This window comes from Rhinatrema bivittatum, chromosome 3 (genome assembly GCF_901001135.1).
Source record: "Rhinatrema bivittatum chromosome 3, aRhiBiv1.1, whole genome shotgun sequence".
Lineage (NCBI taxonomy): Eukaryota > Metazoa > Chordata > Amphibia > Gymnophiona > Rhinatrematidae > Rhinatrema > Rhinatrema bivittatum.
Window position 1 is genome coordinate 444905085 of NC_042617.1, and position 14040 is coordinate 444919124.

At 43.1% G+C, this 14040-nt stretch overlaps 1 protein-coding gene across 8 annotated transcripts in view; it reads right to left on the minus strand.

Annotated features, from left to right (window-relative positions):
- KIDINS220 (kinase D interacting substrate 220) overlaps positions 1–14040 on the minus strand; it is a 376999-nt gene that overhangs the window by 251846 nt on the left and 111113 nt on the right. For all 8 annotated transcript variants that reach the window (XM_029595825.1, XM_029595823.1, XM_029595820.1 and 5 more), the window contains one exon: positions 4888–4986. In XM_029595825.1, the coding sequence (XP_029451685.1) occupies positions 4888–4986 (99 nt within the window). The remainder of the gene's footprint in view (positions 1–4887; positions 4987–14040) is intronic.

A 14040-nucleotide genomic window follows, 5' to 3' on the forward strand; every position in this document is an offset into this window, starting at 1 on the left:
GTTCTATGAGGTTACCGGAATCTGTACAGAATGAGGCATTGCACCACTGGTTTGAGTCCTGTTTGCTGGAGGTCTTGGGGATACAAAGCCATGGCAGGTCTACCCTGGTGGAAAGAGCACACCGACTGCGGTGACATGCTGCATCTAACTGCAGCCGTCAGCAAGCGATTGCCAAATATCTTAACTATGTTGACAAGGCAAAAATTCTAAAGGCATATCACAAAGAAAGAACTGATTTACAAAGGAAAGACAATTCTTTTGTTTCCTGATTTCTCAATCCGGGTTCTTGCTGCATGCAGAGAGATTATACACCCTTTTGCACTCAGCTCTTTAACAAGCGGATTAAGTTTACTCTCCAGTACCCGGCAAGGTTGCAGGTTTTCTACCGGGGGAACACATTTTCCACAATAAAGAGGAAGTGAAATGCTTCATTGAGGGGCTTTGACTGCCTGCACCTGACAGTCCTTTGGGTGCTTGAGGATCCTTTGATGAAGGTCTACATTTTAGTCGCTGGTCCCTGAATGGCCTTCTTATGCATGAAAGCTCCTTATTTTTACAGCAGCTTGTCTTTTTTTTTTATTTGGGACCTTGAAAGGAAGCTATGATGGAGGGTGCATAACTGCCATCCTGGTACTCAATGCTTCTACAAAGTTTGTTTTCATTCCCGGCACTGGTCTCTTGATGAACTTCTTGTTAGTTTATGATTGTGTTCAAGACTATTACTTATACTGCAGTCAATTTTCTTTTTTTCTTTCTTCTTGAAAATTACAAAGTTGTGCCTTGCCCTGATTCCTACGTGATGTGGGGGGTTTCTGTATCAATCCTTTTGTTTTTCTCTCGCAGATCTCTGCAGCCCCAGGGTTCCTGGTCAGATAACCAGACACACAGCACAAGCAGGACTCTACTATTGACTGGGGACTGGTTCGGGCCAGAACTCTGGGTTTAAGAGATAAAAGGGGGAAATACATTGGTTGAAGAAATGGGAATTGATATGTCTGTGGTGTGAGTGTGAATGTGTGTGTGGTTGATTCCAATGATCTTCTTTATTTGGTATCTTTATTTTTCATTGGATTGGGGATGCCGGATGGAAGGGATCTCAGCTGGGAGTCCCTCCCACTATGGTTAGAGTTATATGCTACATATATACCCTCTCTTACAGGCACAAATGTCTAGTATTTTTATGGGCTCTTTGAATGTTGCAGGATTAAATTCACCGATCATGAGAAACTGCTAATGGAACTTAGACGAAAGAAAGTGAATGTTGCTTTTTTACAAGAAAAGCACTTAAGCAACTTGGAACACCAAAACTGAAAAGAGAATGGGTGGGGGATATTTTTTTACTCCTCTTTCACTATGAGTCAAAGGGGTGTTGCTATATTGATTGGCAAGCAACTTTCTTTTATCAAGGAAGGGGTGGTTTCTGATCCCGAAGAGTGATTTGTCATCGCTCGGGGCATCTTGCAGGGCTTGAAAGTATTGCTCGTTAATGTTTATGCACCAAATAAATATTCCCATTTTTTTTCTCAATTAGTCTCCCAGATTGTGGCATATGAAGACTATGCTGTAATTGTGGGTGGTGATTTCAACATTCTCAATAACCCCAGGATAGACTGTAATCCCCCCAAAACACCATGGAACAATCAGGCCAATATTGGAATAGGTGTTTTATGTAAAGACCTTCAATTGAGTGACTAGTGGCATGTTTCCTATCTGGAGGAGAGGAGTTAAACCAACTTTTCGCATGTATACCATCTATATGCCAGGCTGGATTATATTTTGATAACAGAAACCTTATTCGCCAGATTGGAATACAGTAATATTAAACCAACCCCATTCTCTGATCTCGTCATGGTGGTTTCTCATTTGACGATTCTTGTGGATGCCAAGTCCTCTAGATGGTGGAGGATGGCCCCTTGGTTATTTGAGGACAAATAACTTCTCACTAAATGGCTTCTCACTAAAGCATACACCCTACCTCCCCTCCCTCCCTTCTGTGTCACCCTACCCCCCTGCCTATCTCTTCCCCCCCCCCTCTCCTCTCCTTCTCCCCCTCCCTGCTCAACTGTTAAATTATGTTATTCCCTATAACTGTACATATTGTATATACCTGCAAACTTTGCCTACTATAATTTATTAACCTAACTTTTTTCTTCTGTCACTTTTCCCCCCCTCCTTTTTTCCTCTTTTACCCTCTTGTAAATATGTTATTTTAATTTTAGTTTAAATCTTTATTTCCCCTACCGTTCCTTTACTCTCTAGTTATAATGCTTCAATATGTTTCAATTATATTATGTTAAACATGTTCGATGTAAAGCGCCGCCACAGGCACTAGTTTCATGTTACGCTGTGAACCGATGTGATATCATTGATGAATGTCGGTATATAAAACTTTTAAATAAATTAAATAAATAAATAAATAAATAGTTCACCAGTTTCCTCAAACAAAAGTGGAAGGAGTATGTGGAATTTAATAACATGCCAGACATAACTGATATTGTTTTCTGGAATGCAGCTAAGGCTGTCTTGTGGAGGCATATCTTGGCCTATCAGGCCTGGAAAAAGAAGGGACAGCGACAAGAAAGTCCTTACCCTTACAAAGCAATTGCTTCGGTTCAAACAGGCCCATGTAAAAGGATTTAACACAGGCCACTAAGCAGGAGTTATTAAATACAAGAAGGAAGTTGAATGAAATCCTTACTGTTAAAGCTCAGTAATATTATGTATTATAAATATAAACTACGTCAATGGGGTAAAAAGCCTGGTAAATTATTGGCTAAGTTGGTCAGAACCGACAGGGGGTGCAGAGGGGTGTTAACGCAGATAACGCATGCTTCCCAACATTATGCCTCAATATCTGACATGTTACTTGTCTTTACGCAAAAAGATATATACAGCTGGTAACCCCTCCATAGTAGATAGCTGGCTTTTTTTTTTTTGCAGACTTGCCTATACCTAAACTGTCGGATGATGCAAAGGATAAATTAGATGCCCCTATTCAGGACTCAGAAATATTTAGGTCATTAAAAAATTGAAATTAGCAAAGTTGCCAGGACCTGACAGACTTGGCCCAGAGATTTATAGGCTCTTGGGGCCATCTGTAGTCAGTCCATTAAACAACATGTATAAAGCCATTGCTGAGAGGAGATTTTTTGACAAGGAACACAACTTAGGAATGGTAATTTTGTTGCCCAAGCCAGGCAAGGATGTGGAATACCCTGAGGCCTACAGACCTATCTCACTCTTGAATCAAAGATTCTAATGGCAGTGTTGGCCATACGATTGAATTGGGTCATTCAAGGAGTGGTCAATAAGGGCCAAACAGGTTTCATTAAAGGTAGACTGTCTAACTATAATCTTTTAAAAGCAGTTTTGGCACTCCAGTCCCTCCTTAGTATGATATCCAGATGGGATATTAGTCAGTTTAGATGCTGCTAAAGCATTCAGTTGTGTTGAGTGGCCATCTTTACATTGGATCCTGGAACAATTTGGGCTTTGGGACAGTTATATAGCTTGGGTGAAGCTTTTATATCATCAGCCCCAGGTTCAGCTTTTGATCAATGGGGTGATCTCGGAAGCTTTTCCTTTGGGCATGGGCACTAGGCTGAGGTGCCCTTTGTCACCCTTGCTTTTTGTCCTATCCTTGGAACCTTTGGCCATTAAATTGCACAATATGCAATTTCATGGGGATCCAACTTCAAAATAAACATTTGAAAATAGGGTTGTTTGCAGATGAGATGATGATATTTATTGGTAATCCTACAACGTCTCTGGGAGGTATTTTGCGAGCTCTAGAATTATTTGGGAATTTTGAGGGCCTACGGCTTAACTATGATAAGTCTGAGGCTCTTCCTCTGGATCATTACCTTCCTGATAGATGGTCTGGTGATTTCCCATTGACCTGGACAAAAAAACTCTATGGTACTTGGGATTCACTTGGATACTCAGGATTCTGTGCCATATAATATTAATTTATTAATTTATTTAGATTTTTTATATTCTGCTTTTTGCACTTTTTTCAGTGCTTCGAAGTGGATTACATTCAGGTAGTGTAGGTATTTCCCTGTCCCCAGAGGGCTTACAATCTAAGTTTGTACCTGAGGCAATGGAGGGTAAAGTGACTTGCCCAAAGTCACAAGAAGCGACAGCAGGACCCAAACCCTGGTCTCCTGGTTCGTAGCCCACTGCTGTAACCACTAGGCTACTCCTCCACTTCTCCACTTAGGAGGAGTAGCCTTAGGAGTAACTTAGGAGTTTTCCGGGCATGGGCTAAGAAAGGCTTTCGCAATGTGTCTCAGTGAATTGATGATGACCCTCTCTCTCTTCATTCGTTTCACGAACCACAGATGGATTGGGGGATTCCACACAAGCAGTGTTTTGCTTATTTTCAGGGGCATCATTATGCCTCCAATTGTGCAAGGGAAATTTGAATTAAGGTCTCTTTTTCCAGTCCTGTCTTGGACTTTACTCGTAGTATTGCAATTTTATCACTGGTTTTTGAGCATTTGAAAAATTGCCATACAACTTTGGCACAACTGCTACAACAAACCTGTATTTGGCAGTAATATGCAAAATTAGCATTATTATGAAATAATGCAGATTAGAATTATTTCAGCACTAATCATTTAAAACCTCAACAACTAAAGTTCTTCAATAATTTTCAAAAGCTATTGTTTAATCCATTTTTAACAAAACCAAAAATCAGTATCTACTGATCACACCTTGAGCTACAAAGAGGGCTCCAATCAATTCCTGCTTAATAACATATCAGTTTTATGTAACAAAAGAGATTTTAGATTTCATTAGCAGCCAAGGTATAACTTAAAAACAAGTTTTGTCATTATACAGTAAAATCTGATAAGTAAAACATGAAAACAAAACTTTACTTACAGCCCCTTCTTGGTCGACATCGGCTCCCGTTTGCAAGAGGTATTTAACACAATCCAAATGACCCTTCCTTGCAGCCCAAATCAGTGGGGTGGTTCCATACTTAAAATAAATAAATAAATAAATAAATAAAAATCACAGAACAATGCAACACACTCTTACATTATAGTGTTTAAAAAATTTAAGATCAAACTGATAAAGCGCTTTTCCTCACAACCTGTACTAAGCCTCTTGACTGTGCACATGATCATAACCTTTATAATGAAAGTGGGAAATATAAGATAGTGCACCCCTTTTAACACACTTTCTAAAAATAGCAAATGCCAAGCTCAGTTCTAGAAGCACTCAGAATGAAGGGAATGTTTCCCAAGTTAAACATGGTAATTCAAGTTTATAACATCTGTGGAACCTTGCAAGGTCATCCTCAAAGAAGATCTGAAGAACAGTACCACACGAATGTGATGCATCCACATCTGAGAAGGGATGATCTGTCTTACTAGAGGAATGAAATGCAAGTTCACCCCACAATCCCCAATATCAAGTTTTAGATATTGTGAACTAAATTCCTAACAGAAATGAATGAATAAAATATACTTTGTACATTTTCATGTCTGAACTTTCTTTGGCAGATCTCACAGAAAATAATCAGTTCTACCTTGTCCCAGATAACCAATATGTGTGCAACGTAATGTGTGACTTGATAACATGGCTGTCACTGGAAGTACAAAAGAAGAGAAGTTGAGTATGCCCTAAAATTTCAAACCCAACTGCTTATCAATACTATTTTTATTGACACAAGTAATTACTACTGTTTGGCCTGTAAATGTCTAGAAAATGCAGCAAAACCTGGAAGCTATATTTTTCTTTTAATTATCATAATACACATAGGTGTATGCCAGCAACTGCATAGCAACTGCATAGACGTCAATAACGCAGACCTTTTTCAATTTAATGCATGCATTAAGATGCTTTGCAGATACCTTGGGTGTACCTGCAATTTAAGTGGTAGCACTTACAATTTAGAGTAGCCTCCTCTTGTACCAAAAGACATGATAAAGTATGCATATTGCCTTCAAAAGGTTGCCAGACATCCCCCACCACCACCACCTTCAACAAGGAGCAGGCTAATAATGCACAATATGGAACATGTTTTAGCTTTTGTATAAAAATCTAAAATATCTTATTATTAGCTACTGCCTTAATAAGTACACTAATTAATCGCACACAGAGCGAAAAAAAATCAGGTGCCTCAATGTCTGCATTTCATTCAATTATTATTGGAAACAAAAAAGGGAGACACTTTTTTGTTTTATTCAGCTATTCTAACAGCGTTATGTTTTGACTGGTGATTATGATACATACATAATTGCGTGTTTTTGTCTTTGGATATTGTAAATAGGATCCTTTGTTTCTAATTTATACCGATTTTGCCTGAAAAATTGTGTTTTTATAATTTAATGTTTTTAAACTGATTTTCACCTGGGTTCTAAACTCTTTAATGCCTAAAAGGTCATGTTGTTAACTGTGAGATGATAGCTTTAGAGCATTTAAAAAGTAAACCTTGCTAGAAATGCCAGTGTCTGACAATCTTGTTTGGGGACACTAATACAACCTCATGACTACAGCCGGCACTTTAGGGTAGGTTCACCAGTTCACTACAAATTTGTTTCATCTTGGCCTCTTGGCCTCATCAGTGAATCAAAAATTTAAATTATTTTTTCTGGTCTCAATTTTGCATTTTGCTAAAAAAAAATTTAATTATTCTTCATTCTGATTTCTCACATGAGCTCTAAACCAATTTGAATTTTTAAAATACACACGTAACAGATTTCTGAAGGCATGTTAGTCTGTAGTGGCAAAAATGACAGAGGCTAGTGGCACCTTGTAGACTAATAAATGTAGGGAGGCATAAGCTTTCGAAGACAAGAGTCCACTTAAAGGTATGCAACTGAAAGAGCGGGCTCTTCTCGAAAGCTTATGCCTCACTTCATCTTTTGGTCTACAAGGTGCCACCAGCCTCTGTACCAAAATTTTCAAGACATTCCTGGTAAATCTTATACAAATAAAAAAACAAAAGTGGACAGCTTTGTGAAGGAACTACAAAGAAAAACATTAAGAAGGGACCACTCTATTGTTTATTGTTATTTGTAGGGGTATCTCTAAATCAGCGGTTCTCCACAGGTGGGTCGGGACTCACTAGTGTGTCATAAAGTCCCGGGAGGTGTGTCGCAGAGCCAGCAGAAGACTGATCTTTCCTCATCAGTCTGGGCAGGAGGTGGCTCACTCCTCTTTTATTGGGTGTGACTGGAAGCTGCTCTTGCTTCATTCTGCTCTTCCTGGCCAGTGAGAGATTGTTCCTTCCTCCTTCACCCAGATCAGCATGCGATATCATCAGTTCCTATTCATATGTGCTGGCAGGACACCAACTTGATCTTCCTCTGCCTGGCTGCTAATGCTGTCTTCACCCCATGGGGCCTGGATGTGAAAGCAGGAGCACAAGGGAGAAAGTTGTGTGATCTGTAGATCCGTAGCTGCTGCCTTCTTATCTTTCTCTCCTCATACTTCTTGCCCTCATCTGCTGCTGATAAAGAGGGAGGGAGACTGTGGTTTGGACAAGTCTTTTCTGCTGGCTGGGAGCCAGGAGGAGAGGGAAATGTACTGGGCAGGAAGGCGTGGGAAGGCAGGAGTTCAAGAGTCTGCTAGGCAGGAAGGCATGAGGAGAAGGGAAGTTAGGGGTGGGGGAAAGGAGGTTGGGGTTGCTGGGTAGGGAGAGGTGGAGGAGGGAGGAATTGGAGCTGCTGGGCAGGGAAGAAAGCTGGATGTGGAGATGGAGATGTGGGGCAGCTGGGTTGGGGGAGAGGGGAGTGGGGAATGCTGAACAGTAAGCAGTAGGAAAGAGGTGGTCAGAGGTATTCTGGGTAGGGAAGGGCAGAAATAGTTTAACAGGGGAGATAGAGAGCACAGGGAAGAGGATGTGGGGTGGGGGATGTTGGGAATGTTGAATTAGGATATGAGCATGTGAAAGGATGATTGAGTAGTTGGGAGAAGTGAGGGGTGATGGGGGCATGGAGGGGAGTGACTGGGTACAAGGGCCATACTATGTCAGTTTTGATAATATGCGTTTCTTCTCTCTTTGAACTTTGCTTAGTGAAGGAGGAAATATATTTTTGTTTCTAGTCTCCAGTTTTGTACTTCATGCAAAAGGTGGTCTTGGGCTTTCCATTCTAGGTTTTGTTTCCACATTTGTAATTTGTGGTCATTTATTCTATATTTCGAGAAGGCAGGTCTGCCTGTGTTGTGTGTGTAGGTGACTGAGATGAAATACTTTACTAGAGGTTTATAAACAGCCACCTTTGTTGTATTTTCTCCATATTATATTGCACTGGTGGTGAACTGCAGCCTTTTCATGGGCTGGGCTATTGCTGCTTCATTTCTTGGAGTTAGTGCTGCTGAGGTATGGCAGGTTTGATAGACATGCACAGAGTGGGGTTATATTATTTTACAATGCACCAGGTAGTAGAGAGTTTGTGATGCTGTTATAAGATGGCACCAGAATCAGAATATCTTTTTTGTATGGCGAGTTGTACAGAGAAATGTCTTAGTTCTCCTCTGCACCCATTGTTAGGAAGTGGAGGACTCCTGTGGATGCAGAGCATATGCTTATAGTAAGTGTAATGAGGTACAACCCGCTCTGAGGCCGCAAAAACAGAGTTGTACTAAAAAAGAGAGAACCAACACCCGAGTTAGACAGCACGGGGTGTTGAAGGGCTTGAAAAGAACTACAACTCCCAGGTTTACGGAGGAACAGTTTGACTTATGGGCCAGAGAAGAGGTAGAGCAGGCAGCTGAATCAAGCAGTAGTGAATCTGACACACCTGAACCCATGGTAATAGAGGAGGAGGGCGTGCCTGAATGGTGGAGATGGTCTGAAAAGGCCTGTTCTTCAGAGACTGAGGAGGAGATGGAGGTGGATTCCCTGACAGAGGAGTCCTCAGAATCTGCCATGGAGACAGAGTGAGTGACATTGTGGGGGGAAGGGTGGTTTTAAAGTATTAGTAAGAATGCTTTTGCCCTTAAGATAAGCTGCACGGTGTTTGCTGTTTGTTTGGTTTGGGAAGGCCGCAACCTGCTGCACAACCGAGGGGAGTTGGGGCGGGTTGTGCAATTCCCAAGCAGGGCGGTGATTTGGCTAAAAAAGCCTGATGTTGTTGCCCTACAAGAAAGGGAGTTCTTTTGACCTTTGAAGAGACTGTTAGTAAAAGAACTTGATAAGAGGGACCGAGACGTTCTAATTATGCACGGTTGTTTTGTATTTTTACTCTGGTGGAACTTGGCAGGACTCTGAGCCAAGCAGTTCCTGGGTTTAAGGACGGGCCGTCCTGAGGCCAGGGGGCCTGCAGCAAGGCCCTACAGAACCAAAGTAGCTGCTAGGCCTCGCAGCTGAGGATACCAGGGGGAAAAAGGTTTCTGAATGGGAGATCACTCGGAGCTGGACTAGCGACTTGGGAGTGACTTCGGAGGTAGACCACGACATAAGTCCCATGATGGTTATGTGTTCAGTGTGTTATGCATGTGAGCATCAACTCTCAGGTGTGTCCTGATAGAAAAAAAGATTGAGAACCACTGCTCTAAATGACTCCCCTCACAGCTATCTCATAGCAATCAAGAATAGATTCTGTAGCTCACTGTGTGGTAATTGTATACTTGGTTGGAATAGAGGCATCCCAAGTGAGATGGATTTCCAAGCTTTGATCTTCTGGAGCCTAGGTTCATTACCAAGATCACCCAAGTGCAACTGGATCAGTTAGAGGATGAAGAGGAAAGAAGGCAGGCACAGATTTTGACAGCAATGTTCCACCTAATCGCAAAGGACATGCACACTTTTTATGTGCAGACTCTATAGCTAAGTTTTCAAAGAGAACCTACCCAGGCACCTTCTGTTTGAGAATGAGCTAGTGCAAAATATGTTCAGACTTTGCACTGAGCAAGGGTACAGAGTGTCTACCTTTGAAAACAGAATATTTATGTGCTGTTTTCCTCACCTCTGCAATACCTCATTTTGCATGGTAAGGAGCCACGCATATACTTTTAGCCAGGAGAGGAGGGAATTTTCAGCCAACCCAATTTATCCAGGTAAGTGACTTTGAAAAGTTGCCCTCTTTAAGGACATTCCTTAATGGGGAAGGAATGGAAATGCCAGTGTGATAATCCAAAAAACAATAGCTCCCGCAATACAGTAGTTGTAAAACAGGGGAATAAGGAATCGTCCCCCCCAGTGGGCTCACTGGCAGTACTGCATGGAGGGAGAGCTGCCTTTGACTACCAAGCCTGGCTTCTGCTATTTGGGCAAGGTCGGGCTCAGAATGATATGGAGGCAATTTTCACAGCTACCAGGATGGGGGTGGGGGTGGGGCGGAGTTGAGAAATAGGGGGAAATTTCTGTCATTGCACAATGGTGATACCAAACTGCCAGACTCAACATGCATAGAAGATTCAGGAGATGCCCATTTTCATGTTGTAGATCTTTTCTAACTTGCTTTTTTTAGGAATGAGTACTGTGATAATTTTCTGCGCAAGTGTTTGCGCAACTTTTCTGGTGAGAACTACAACTTTCATTTGTGATGTCATCTGCATTGTGATCACAGGGTCTTCTGTATTTTTAACTGGGTTTTCTGTGGTCAGGGTATTTCTTCTAACACCATCCATAGTGGCTATGTGCTAGTATTTTGTAAGAAGGGTAGCTATCCATTTAGGCAGTTAATAGGTCCATAGCATGTTACTATTGTTCAAACATGTCATTTCCTGTCTCTTGCTCTACCCTCACACAATTGCATGTCAACACTTTATGTAGCCATTGCCCATTCTGTAACTATTGTAGGCTCTCTCAACAAGGTTTAACATTTTTCTAAGTAACCACATTTTTCATTTTTCAACTACAGCAGTTTCACTCAATATTTTAAGTCCCCCAAAGCACTAAAGATGCTTGTTGTTATGATCCTGCTCGCGGAGCCCATCCTGCTCGCAGGCCACTTCACTCACCGCTACAATCGGCCCAATGCCACTCTCACAGCAGGAGGGGCCCTTACAGTCCTCCTGTGCGGCAGGGAAGCCACCGCTGTTTTCCTTGCTTCCGCGGCGGGGAAGCTGCTGCTGCCAAGATCTTCTTGTCGCAGCTGAGCTGCTGCCACTCGCTGCTCCCCGGGGCCTTGTTTGTGCGTCTGGTTGCCGCTGACTCCATCTTCGCGGCCTAGTGCTGCTGTTGCCGACACCTCCGGGACCTTCCGCAGAAGGCAGTCGCCGCCATCTTTGGGCGGCCAGAGGCCGTGCCTGTCGCCTGTTCTTGCGGCATGGAGTGCTGCCACAGCTGCCTTCTGTCTTCTTTCTTCGCGGCAAGGGAAGCCGCCGCCACTGCTGACTCCATCCCGCGGCTCAGAAGCCGCCTCCAATACCTGCCTGCTTTTCGTCTTCACGGCCTGGAGGCTCTCGCTGTACATGGTCCTGCTCCACTTCCTTGGCCCTTCTCTAGGCACATGGCCGCACCTCTTCCCTGTATTTAAAGGGACAGTGGCGGGAAAAGCCCGCGGCCCCACCAGAAGTCTTCATCTGCATCATTTCCTGCTTCAGCCCTATAAAAGGTCTCACTTCCAGTTCCTCGAGGCCTTCGGATCGGAATCCATGATTGTCCATGTTCTTCCTTGCCAGTCTAGGTCCTCCGTGGTCTTCATGTATCCGAGATGGTTCTTTGTTCCGTGTCTTGATGTTCCTGGTCTCGTTCCTTGTCGGAGCTCCTTCATTGCCTAGTCCTGATGTTCCAGACGCCCTGATGTTCTGAAGTCCTGATGACCCTGTGTTCCGAGTCTTCCAAGGTCCAAGTCCTCCAGATGGCCACCCCAAGGGAAATCCGTATAGATCCGGTTCCTGTTTCCAGTCATTGGAGCCTTGTTTAGTTGGATCCCCTTCTGGCGCTTGTCTCGTTCCCGCGTGGTCCGCGACCAGCCTTCCTAGGTTGTGTAGGGCACGCAAGCGGACAGGGTGGTCCATGACCAGCCCATGGCGGGCTGTGTAGGGCGCCCTGAGGGACAGTGCCCACCTATACCTTCCAAGTTCCAAGTCCTCGTCTGAGTCCTTCCAAGTCTTCGTCTTGTTCCTGCATTCAGTCTCTGTCTGGTCTCACAAACTCATCGTTCCCAAGCAGCAGGTCTGAAAGGGCTTTCGAGTGGCCGGAGGGCAACTCCTGAGACCAGAATTGCATTGCTGGGTCTCACTGGTGCATGTAGGTCCAGCAGAGGGCTGATCCTGCCTGGTTCCTGTTTCAAGTTCCTTGCCTTAGTTCCAGTCCTGCTTTGTTCCTGCTCCACCCATGCTTGCATGCTCTCACCTCCCATGGTGTGCCTTGGGGCTCCTCCCTGAGTCGTGCCGTGGTTCAGGAGCTCACGCTCTCCCATGAGCTAGTGACTGCGCCTCCGTGTCCTCATCACCAGCCATAGACCGCACCTGCATCAGGATCCGAAGGTCGCAGTCGTAACACTTGTTTTCTAGCTTTTAAAACAAATTATATGAATCATAGAATCATAATGATTCTAAATGTATACAACACTGAAAGTGTATTTAATAAAATGTTCAGCATTCTAACAGCCATATTCATCCTGGAGAAAACTGAAATTTTAGCAGGCAGTGATCCCTTTCAAGAGGCTAACAAATAAATTATGTAATGCTTGACTCTTCAAGACTACATAGGTCCTTCTTTAAATGGGGGAAGGGCATCTAACAATTGCACAGTGGTAATATCTCAAGGCCAGACTCAGGGTAAGCATAAACTGGAGCAAGCCACAGTGTGTGGTCTCTCACCAATGAGAGTGTCCGTGATGGCTTGGCTAGAAGTAGTAGGGAGGGTTAAAACTGCAGAAATACTTGTAAGTATGCAGAGCAGGTAAGAAATTTAGGCGTCTAATTCGGTTCCCAGTTCAAGTTTATTCCACAAATTAAGAAAGTTTTAGCAACAGGTTGTTTTAAGTTGCGTCAGATTCGTCATTTGTAACTGCTTGTTGAACCAGAGGATTTAGGAACCAAGGTTCAAGCATTTATTACAACAACAACTGATTATTATAATGTGCTATACATTGGCCTACCTAAATCACAGTTATATGCATTGCAATATCTGCAAAATTCTCCACCTAGGTTAATTGTGAAAGTTCCAAAACATGAGCATATCACTCTGACATTACAGAAGTTGCATTGGTTACCCATGATAGAGAGGACAAAGTTTAAGATTTTGTTCTTAATAGCAAAATCAACTATTGATAATTCATCTGAATATCTATCCAGATTACTTAGGAAATATGTGCACTCACAGGATTTAAGATCATTTTCCCAATGTTTGCTTGAGGTTCCAACTGTACATGATGGGGCGGATTTACGCGCGGGGGGGGGGGGGGGGGGGGGGGTACGCGCGCTGGGCCTATTTTCAAAAGGTCTGGCGGCGCACATAAAGCGCAGGGACAAGCATATGTCCCAGGGCTCAAAAAAAGGGAAGGGGCGGTCCGGAGCCATCGGGGCTCCCCCTAGGGCTCAGCACACGCAAGGTGCACTAGTGTGCACCCCCTTGCGGGCGCCGACCCCGGATTTTATAACACGCACAGCTGCGCGCGCATGTTATAAAATCAGGCGTAGATTTGTGTGCGCCAGGTTGCGCGCACAAATCTACTCCCGCGTGTAGCTATTAAAATCCGGCCCGATGTGCGTTTAGAGAAGGTTCATAATCAAATTATATCATTGACTGGCCCAAAATTATAGAATGCCCTACCAGAAGATCTCAGGGCCCTTAAAGATATTTGAAGAAGCTTTTATTAGATAATCTGTATGTAATAATTGTTCAGGTTTTATTTTATTTTATTCTGTTTTAAATTTTATGATTTTGATGTATTTTGTAGATTCATTGTTTTAAATATGTCTGTTCTCCACTTAGCATGATTGATTATAGGCGAATAACAAATATTGTAATAAATAAATAAGTGAAGACTCCAAGTTCCACAGTACTTGGCGTTCTCTATTGACATATGCGCTGAGTATTGGGGAAGAGCACTGAAAATGAAAAGTAGTAATTTTAGCCAGATGCCCCTGAAGCAGTGATAGACAAAACACGGCACTATCTTGGGT